The following is a 10,256-nucleotide window of genomic DNA, read 5'->3' as shown; positions in this document are numbered from 1 at the left end:
AAGGCATTGTCTGTGATGGGAGGCAGGAAGAGATGATTATTATGGATAGGGCAGTGATTAGACATTCCTTGGAGTCCAAAAGTACCCCGAAATTGAAACCAAACTTTAAGGGTGGAGATGACAATTGGGTTACATGTAAACTCTGATGATTGAAAGGGCAATTTTGATGTAAGCAGGGCTGAGAGTGTGGTAGAGCAAGATTTAGCTTCCAGTTTACACCAGTTTAATTCAGGTTTGTGAATCCAGAGAGTCATTTTGTGTATGTTAGCTGCCCAATAGTAGAGTCTTAAGTTAGGGAGTGACAAACCACCTACAGAACTATGCCTTTGTAGAAACTCTCTCTTTATCCTCGGAGTCTTGCCTTTCCATATAAAAGATGAAATTAGTCTATTTATGACACGAAAAACGGAATTAGGTAAAAAGATGGGCAAACATTGGAAAAGATATAAAAAGTGTGGAAGCATGTTCATTTTGATGCAATTTACCCTGCCTGCTATAGTTATATGCAAATTATTCCACCTTTCCAAGTCTGATTTAAGCTTGTCGATTAGGGGTGGAAAGTTGTTCTTGTATAGATCTGACATCTTACGGCAGATATGCACATCTAAATACTTAAAGCTGTTTTTAGATATTTTAAATGGGAGGTGCACATCGGGGATTTGGAGAGCTAAGTTATTTACAGGAAAGCATTCACTCTTTGAGAAGTTCAATTTATTACCAGAAAATGTACCAAAGCTGTTTAGCAATTCGATTGTCTTAGGGATGGTAGTTACTGGATCAGAAATAAACAATAATAAATCATCCGCATATAAGGAAAATGTATGTTCCAAACCATATCTGTGGATTCCTTTAGTAAAACTGTCCGATTTAAATGCAATTGATAAAGGTTCAATCGCTAGGGCGAACAGCAGTGGGCTCAGAGGGCACCCTTGGCGGGTTCCTCTGCCAAGAGTGAAATATTGGGATTTCATCCCATTAGTGGTTACAGATGCTTTAGGGGAGGAGTATAAAAGTGCAATCCAAGATATATACTTAGACCCAATGTAGAACCTCTTTATTACCTCCAACAGATAACTCCACTCCACCCTATCGAAGGCTTTCTCCGCATCCAAGGAGACCACCACTTCTGGTGTCTCCCCGGATGCCGTGGAAAAAAGAATGTCGAGGAGACAGCGAATGTTGGAGAACGAGTGTCGGTTTTTCATGAACCCAATTTGATCGGTTGAAATTATCTTTGGCATAATTGATTCAAGTCTTAAGGCCAGTGCTTTGGCTAAAATCTTATAATCAGCATTTAAAAGAGCAATGGGACGGTAAGAACTGCAATCAGAATCTTCTTTTCCCGGTTTTAGTAATAAGGTTATTGATGCCTCGGTGAGAGTTTGTGGTAGGGCTCCCCGGTCCAGAGAGTCGTTGAACATGTCGAAAAGGAGAGGGATTAATTTATCAGCAAATTTTTTGAAAAACTCTATAGGATAGCCGTCAGGGCCAGGGGCCTTACCACTTTGCATTAGTTTAATTGAATCTGCTATTTCGCGAGTTTCTAAGGGTCGATCCATTTCACTCTTCTGAGTAGGGGATATAGTTAGAAATTTCAAGTTGTCCAGGAAACTCATCATGTTTGTTTTGTCGGTTGGGGATTGTGAAGTATATAGTTCCGAGTAAAATGTTTTAAAGGTTTCATTTATGACACATGGCATTACTGTAAGTTCACCTGTAGGGGTTCTAATCTGTTTAATTTGCTGGGATACGGATTGGCTTTTAATTTGACGGGACAGATGGCATCCTGCCTTCTCACCATGCTCATAAAGAAATCCACGTGATCGTAACAAAAAATTTTCAGTTACTTGTGTTGACATTAAGTTATAGGTCATTTGAAGGTTTTGTCTCTCCTTGTCTAATTCAGGGGATGGAGATACTGATAATTTCTTATCCAATTCTGTTATGCTTTCCATGAGCTGTTTTTGTTTTTGTTTTTTCAGTTTATTTAGACTCGCAGAGTAAGATATAATTTCTCCTCGGACTACCACCTTTAGTGTCTCCCAAAGCAGAGATGGGGATATGAGATAAGACTTATTAGTAATAACAAAATCATCAATTACTTTTGAGATTGTTTTGCAGAACCCATCATCGTTCAGCAATGCACAATTCAACCTCCATGAAGGGCGTGTTTTTTGTAAGAGTGTAAACGAAAGGTCAAGTAGCAATGGAGCATGGTCAGATATTACAATTGCTGAATATTCTATGTTATCGACAACAGGAATAAAATAATTATCAATGTAAAAGTAATCAATTCTTGAAAATGTTTTATGGACCTGAGAGTAAAAAGAAAATGTTTTTTTATCAGGGTTTAGAAAGCGCCATGGGTCCACACCTCCTATTTGATCCATAAATGATGAAATTACTTTAGCCATTTTTGAGGGGGGATCCTGCCTTGGACATGATTTGTCTAACAAAGGGTCTATTGTACAATTAAGGTCACCCCCTAAGATTAAGTGATGGGAATTTAGATCTGGTAAAAGTGAGATTACTTTCCTAATAAATGCCACATCATCCCAATTGGGTGCATAGAGATTGACAAGAACAACAGGTACACTATTAAGGGAGCCTGAAATGATAACAAACCGGCCTTGGTGGTCAGTTATTACATTTGTTGGGCTAAACTGTATTTTTTTATGTATTAAAATTGCTGTACCCCTTGTTTTGCTACTAAAATTGGAGTGGAAACTTTGGCCAACCCATGAAGTCTTTAATCTATGATGATCCTTACTAATCAAATGCGTCTCCTGTAAAAAAGCAATTTCTGTTTTAAGATGCTTTAAGTGGGAAAAAACTCTACCCCTTTTAACTGGGCCGTTGATGCCTTTAACATTCCAAGAGACAAATCTCAAACCAGATACTCCTTTTTTGGTAGTAATAGCCATAATCAAATTTATGAGAATATGGTGAGAAGAAACACTGCGCTACAGAAGAGCTGTAAAATATTTTATTCCAACTTTATGGGCTACCATGCAACTTTAACCCTCTGGAGTCCACGAAAGCAGCGGAGCACGTCTTCTTCGTGACGTCAAAAAAAGACACAAAAATGACCAAAAAAGACACAAAATGACTAGGAAAAAAAGACACAAAATGACCATAAAAGACACAGAATACACAAAACAACTAAAAAAGACACAAAACAACTAAAAAAAGACACAACAACAGACACAAAATGACCAAAAAAGAAAAAAAATGACACAAAATGACAAAAAAGACACAAAATAACTCAAAAAGACACAATAGCCACAAAATGACCAAAAAAGACACAAAAATACACAAAATGACAAAAAAAGACACAACAACAGACACAAAATGACCAAAAAAGACATGAAAAGACATGAAAAGGATTCAAAAATTGATATTATATATATATATATATATATATATAATCATGTTGATGTTGTTGTTGCTGCATCAAATGAAATACAATAAATTATTATAACGACAAATGAAACAAAAAAATGTACTATTGCACTAATGCACTATTTTAAATGCAACAAAAATAATCAACTAAACTGGACATCAAAAATCTAAACATTGTATGAAAGAAAAATGTGTATAAATGCAAAGTAAATAGAGTTTAAGTGCAACACATTAAATAGAGTTGGCAGTTATGGCAGTTATCTCTGAGTGTCAGTTGGACTGTAGTAACATGATGAAGCAATTGCATGTAGATTCTGTTTGAAGAAAAGCCAAACAACAAACACAACCCCCAGCTGATCAAAGTTCAGCCGGTCTAAAGGTCAAAGGGCGAAACCTCAGTGTTGGCTTTGGTCAGACTTTACGGTTTAACATTAGTCATCAGTAAACAATGAGCCAATCTGACACAGGCTCAACAGTTGAAGTTATTTAATTTTGAAGTTATTAAATTTCAATTCATGAACTATGGTATTTTTGACTTACAGCACCTTTTAATTACAGAACAGGCCTGAGTGGATTAAAGGATTAGTCTCAGGAAGTCCACAGACTGCTGATGTAGTGGGGGCTTTAAGGGTGAAAGGCATTTTTGATCTTACAAAGAAGTCAAGCAGCACTGAAACCATTTCAACAATTATGTAGAAAAAGCAGCTCAGACTAGTGAAGCTCTTGTGTTGAAGTTGGTGCTTATGATTGTCCCCACTTTGTTTCCTCTTTTCTATGCGAAGACAGCAATCTACAACATCGGAGACGCAGGACCCTTTTCGATGAGGATTGTGGGAATAAAGAGAGTGACCTCTGCACCCTGATTTCATAACCCCACAATTGTTTTGATTATTTATGAGAATTATTTGGGAAAAAGTGAAAAGGGTAAAAATGTTAACTAATAAATATCACCATTAAACTTCCCTGTTGGTTACTTACATTAAACACTTTTTTTTTTAAATAAATGTGTGTTTAAATATGCAATGGATGCATTATCTTATTGAATATATGCTAATTTGCAGGTACATAATTCTTGTTTCATTTTGTTGATGTATCAGAGTCAAAGGTTTTTACAGAGGGATATTTGGAAATCTCTTTTTATCACTTCATAAATCAGAAAATACTGTGAACGGACCTTGGAAAAAAAATGTTTGATCATGTTTTTTGGTGATAAAACGTTCTATATATGAGGCTGTGAATGATAACTGAACAACCCCCTCTGTAAACACCTTCGGAATATAGACAGGAATGGAGATTTCTGGCTTAGAGTGTGAGAGAAAACTAATTTGAGAAGATATGTATTATTAAATTCTATATATATTTTGCAAAACACTACAGTTGAATAGGGGTCAATTTAAACTAATTGCCTAGATATCACCATTAAACGCCCCTGTTTAATCACTCAGGCTACTTTAAGATGATTACTTTTTGTAATAAAAGTGCTCTGAATTTTTTTTTTTTTAAATCTATGCAAATTATATAATGCTAACTTTTGGTGAATTTAGGAGAAATCTACAGATGCAAAGAGGGAAAGTGTAGGCTAGTCAAAGAAAAAAGTGCATGAAGTCTGTGAAGGGTGAAACATTCTATACATTCTTTTATACATTAATTGTAAAAATGAATGTAATGAGTTCAAGTATTTTCAAAACTAATAAGTTGAAATGCATCAGTGCATGTAATGCAGTTCATGAGATCAAATAAATACATACAAATAAATACATGTTTTCCATGTTTAACTCCATGTAAAAAGAGTTGTGCATCCCAAAATAAAGTGTCCCACTTTGACAATAGGTGTGTCCCACTTTACCAATGTACAAAAATGTGGGGGATGGTCAGTTGGCCTTTGCATGAGTTTAATCCTATCTGCAATAATGGTGATTAAATTAAAATGATTTGATTATGTAAAGGACAACCCAAGCAAAATATACTATGTTGATATAAATTATATCTGGGTTTTTGTTAAATCAGTTGAGAAATTGGAATTTCAAAAATTGTCCCACTTTACCCATGTTCACCCTAATAGTTATTTGTGTGTCCAATTTCTTCTTGAGGCACATGTCACTGTTGTTACTTGATCTTATGTCAGTGTCATTTCAAATCACTGTTTTGTGTTCAGTTTCTATTAAACTTTAACTTTATTTATCTTGAAAAGAGCCGACAGTTGGTTCCGCCCATTAAACTGACCAGCCAATAGAAAACGACCCTGCGTCTTTGTCCCCACCCTTTCTGTCGGCTTTCCTGATGACCGGGTTAAGTTTTCCGGGGAGCTGGCGGTGAATGGCCTGACGGCTCCTTGTAAATAAAAACGGTTCCGCGCAGACGTAGCTGCGCAAGGATGGCAGAGTCAGCCCTCCTGGAGGACACGCTGCCCGAGGAGGAGAGGGAGTTTCAGAAGATTATAGCTTCAATCGGAGGGAAAGAGAGGATTTATTTGGTGACGGATGCCTGTAAAACTAAAGAGGTGGACGGGGAGGAAGTTGGAATACTGCAGGAGTTCATCCGTGATATGTTTCACATCGGAAACCCGGCGAACAGCAGCGGACAAACATCTCCACCAAACAGCCACGGCGACACTGAGAGCGCAAACCCTATCTGTGAAAAGAACGAGACGGCTAAAAGCGATGAAATAGCTCTAACGGTGAGGCCCAAGGACTTGGATCTGAGAGCCTGCCCGCTGGGACAGGACGGGGAGGAGAAGCGGCCGACGCGCAACGGAAACGTGAAGAGAAAAGCCACGAGGAGAGCAAACATTTACAGCCTAAAGCGAACCATAGACTCTCCTGTCATCATATTCATCTTCAGACAGACGTTTCTCAGCAAACCTGCCAACGAATTGTGCATAAAAGAGACGTTGAAGGACGTAAAGGCACGTACGAAACGTGCCAGAATCACCCGACCGGCTCTGATTGGATTAATACGCACCAGACAGGAGAGCGCCGAGACGCGTCAGTGTGCGCAACTTCTGGAGCGTCTGATCCGCTCAGTGTTCAGCAAACAGTCACCAGAGACAATATGGGTCGGCTGCTTCGTCCCGAAGACAGAGGCCAGCGTGCTTAGCATCAAGAAAAACGCCTGCAGAGTTATATACTCATCACAAACAGCAGGTGTAATAACATACATTGTCCATGTTGTTTAAAGGGACAGTTCACCCCAAAATAAAAACTAAGCATACTTATCTTTCCTCTAACCTGTAGTGGTATTTATCAGTCTAAATTGTTTTGGAATTGCTTTCTCTGGAATATAGGCAAATTAAAGTAGACCATACTTTGCTTGTAAAAACTGATGTGGGATTTTGGAGGCCGGTACTGATTTCACAGGGGGAAAATTAACCATTTCTTGATATGGTGGCCAACATATGAATTTCTCAGTAGGCATCAAAATAGATTCTTTTTTATGTCAAATTTGCACCGATATGCCTTTGCAATGGTACTACGGGAACTACTTCCTTAAAGAAACCTTTACTACATTAACCAATATTATTGCATACCGATATCTATGAATATCAATATCAGCCGGCAGATAAATTGGTCAGACTCTATTCACTTATGGTGCTCAAAATGTCAAAAATATTTTTGAAAAGCTCAGCAGTCTCTGTCTTTACACAAAATAATCCACATACCTTGTTCTTAACAGTTTTATGCACATTGTAGGAAGTCTTATTTTTAGTCAACTGGAACAAGACTGAGAAATCATTAAGACTGATTTGGGTGTGAACTGTCCATTAAGTTGTTTTAAATGTAACTATACAAGACAAATGTAATCTACTTCCTGCAAAGTTATAGCAGGCTTAAATGTAAATTTGTATTTCTTGTTTGCCCAAACATGTAGTTTGTTTCGGCTCAAGCATACGTCAGCAGGACAGATTTGTCAACATGGAGTTTGAACTGGGGTGTGTTTAACCAGCACACCATGCAGATTTGATGATTCATAAAATATTGTGCCAAAATTAAGAAGAACTACAGATTTTTACAATTTTAAATACACTTGGAAAAAAATACATTAAACGGTACAGTAAGCCTGATGTACATCTATCATGAAACCTAAAATAATTGGGCAATTTAGAGAACCATGGAAATAATAGAAGCAACCAAATTAATATGATGGGTATTAGATGCTAATAATTCAAATCATTGTAAACTCAGTAATGAGCACTGTCACAGTTTATATTCATGCAGTAATATTTGGCAAACACTGTGGTAATTTGTGTTAGTGCACTGCATTATGTAGGTCAATCCATGACATTCACAAGACCACAAATTAATGCACCAATTTTTTTCTTTTCCCACCCATGGCTGCAAAGGCCTGGGAACAAAAGGAGTATTCATGAAACAATCGGGCCCTTAGATAAGCTGCCAAATGTTTAAACGCTTATTATTGCCTTTCAGATAATACCAGGGATAGAGGGAACCCGCTTCTCCGGCCATTCCAATGTTTGTTCTGGGCTGAAAGAAGACGCCAGGCCAACAACTCTTCAACCGGCAGGCAAAGAGGTAGCAGCATCATCCCTAACTTTAGTTTGACTGAGATATATACAGGCATTTCCATTCCCACTGGATTCTTTCAACTCCAACTGCATACTCAAATATAGTCCTGTTCAGGGAGACTGAAGCTGAAACCAGAATGCACCACATGGGCACGGTGTTGCCAGTCTATTACAGGGCCAACAGAAAGACAAAGAGACAAAGACAGGAACACATTCACTCCTCACAGGCTTGTCTTTGGCTCAGATTTCATGCAGTGATGATCCACAAAGAGTCTGTAATTAAAGAGGCAGAAGACACCAGTTTAGCCTAAGTATACCAGAATGCAATGTGGCCACAGAGTGTATTGCACTTTTTTTCCCAGAAATTTAAAAAAATTTTTTTTCTTTTGACTGCCCATCTTCAATTGGTAATGTACAATTGAAAAATCTAAAAAGTCAATTTAGGAAATCACTGACTGATAGAAGCAGAAAAGATAGGCTGAAAAAATTGATGCAACAAAAAATAAATTGAAACACAACAAATTTACTTTTGAGTGCATCAGAATGATCGTGCACCAAGTTATTTAGCCAACTTCTTGTTTCAGTACTTTGCACATAGTAATAATAACTAATATATATATAATAATTATTTTTTTAAATTTGAATAAAAAATCAGGGTCTTTACAGTGCTTTTACAAACAGGCTGAACAAGAGCAAGACAAAGTCAGGGTAAAATTAATACAATAAGTCAAAGGCAAAATCATAGTGGAAAGCGGGCAACCAAACAAGTAATATTTATCAGAAAAATAAATAAATATTCGACACACAAACGGAAACAATAATAAATGGGTAGAAACAATAATAGACAATACAACAAGAAAGGAGACATCACATAAAAAGAAGCAGAGAAATACTTAAATTCAACTGCTGCCAAATTGTATTATATTAATTTCACAGTATGTAACCAGTTGTTCATGTTTTCTTTTAGGTGACACTGGAAGTAAAGAGGAAGGCATCCCTCTGAAAACCAACTCTTTGTCTGCTGAACTTCATGTGGGTGGAGAGTCAGCTGGAGGAGACAGCTGATGTTGTTCCGTGTGACTTGTGGCTGCAGGCATATCACTGGACACATTCCCGTTTTAACTGTGAAGAAAACGTTGGTGCTACAGAGCCTTACTACCTGTTATAGTGTTTCTTCATATCATTCAGTATTCCAACAACTGAGCCAACATGATTCTTGTCCTGTAGCAATATGTTGCTAAATAGTCAAATCTGTGGCCGTCTTGCTGACTTACACATCATCCTTGATATACAATGGTTATTCATAAAGGGATTTACTCTGTGTGTTTGGGGCTGCTTCAAGTAACAATCAGTTAGTCATATTAACTAAATCACTTAATTTAACAATATTTTACTGAGTCATAGACAGACCATTTTCTGTATTTTAGCACAAGCTGCAGTATGGCTAGGCTAAAAGCTTGCAGCATAGGACTTATTTAACATGACGTATAGTTAAATTCAAGGCTGGATTGCCAATAAACCCCATAATTCCATTGGTTCTTAAAAGATCCAGGCCTATTGTGTATAATCTGAAATATACAACACCAAAGCACCGCATCAACTAACATGATAAAAGCCTTAAGTAGCTTCATTAATAAATAGCGGCCTAACAACTTCTTTTTACCCCAAGATGCCATAGCAGGTGAATCTCAATGTGAGTCTTCTTTTTTTCTCACGTTAATTTATTAGAATTGTGTGCCTTAGATGAGTGCTATTGGCAATAACATTATCTGCAACAGAAGTGGATGAAACTACTTTTCACTTTTTATGTAGGCTATTTATGTAGCTAGTCTGTACAGTTGCTTAAATATGTAAATAAACACAATTAATCTTGTTTCACTGTCACATTCATTGTAAAAGACTAAAAGTAGAATACTGGGATATGTGGTAGGAAACTGGGTATAAATTCCTTCATCAATATTGTACTACATTTATTCATGTTTTTTTTACATTGCTGACATGACAGCCACATAGTACCTTTAAAAAATGCATAGATCTTTCGCTAAAGTTTAAGTAGCAATGGCACAGTGTAGAAATACTGTTACAATAAATGTTCATAAGGTTACTTAAATAAAAGTACTTAAGTGTTGGAATCAAAATATACATCAAGTTTCATTATGCAGGCTGGCTTATTTTATAATATATATATATATATATATATATATATATATATATATATATATATATATATATAATCAAAATATACACTTGTTTTGCCTGCCTGTATTTGCCTATACTGTCTGTGGCAAATACAGGCAGGCAAAACAAGTCATTCACGATAGGCCGCCTTTAG

The 10,256-nt window shown here is 36.9% G+C and overlaps 1 protein-coding gene across 1 annotated transcript; it reads left to right on the top strand.

Moving 5' to 3' along the window:
* The first annotated feature begins 5,693 nt into the window (after nucleotides 1-5,693).
* On the top strand, nucleotides 5,694-9,797 carry LOC131978440 (uncharacterized). The gene is made up of 3 exons (XM_059342133.1): nucleotides 5,694-6,545; nucleotides 7,827-7,931; nucleotides 8,892-9,797. The coding sequence occupies exons 1-3, from the start codon at nucleotides 5,777-5,779 to the stop codon at nucleotides 8,987-8,989; spliced, it is 972 nt and encodes a 323-aa protein (XP_059198116.1). The 5' UTR covers nucleotides 5,694-5,776; the 3' UTR covers nucleotides 8,990-9,797.
* The last annotated feature ends 459 nt before the right edge of the window (nucleotides 9,798-10,256 follow it).

This window comes from Centropristis striata, chromosome 9 (genome assembly GCF_030273125.1).
Source record: "Centropristis striata isolate RG_2023a ecotype Rhode Island chromosome 9, C.striata_1.0, whole genome shotgun sequence".
Lineage (NCBI taxonomy): Eukaryota > Metazoa > Chordata > Actinopteri > Perciformes > Serranidae > Centropristis > Centropristis striata.
This window is presented reverse-complemented; position numbering and strand designations above follow the sequence as displayed.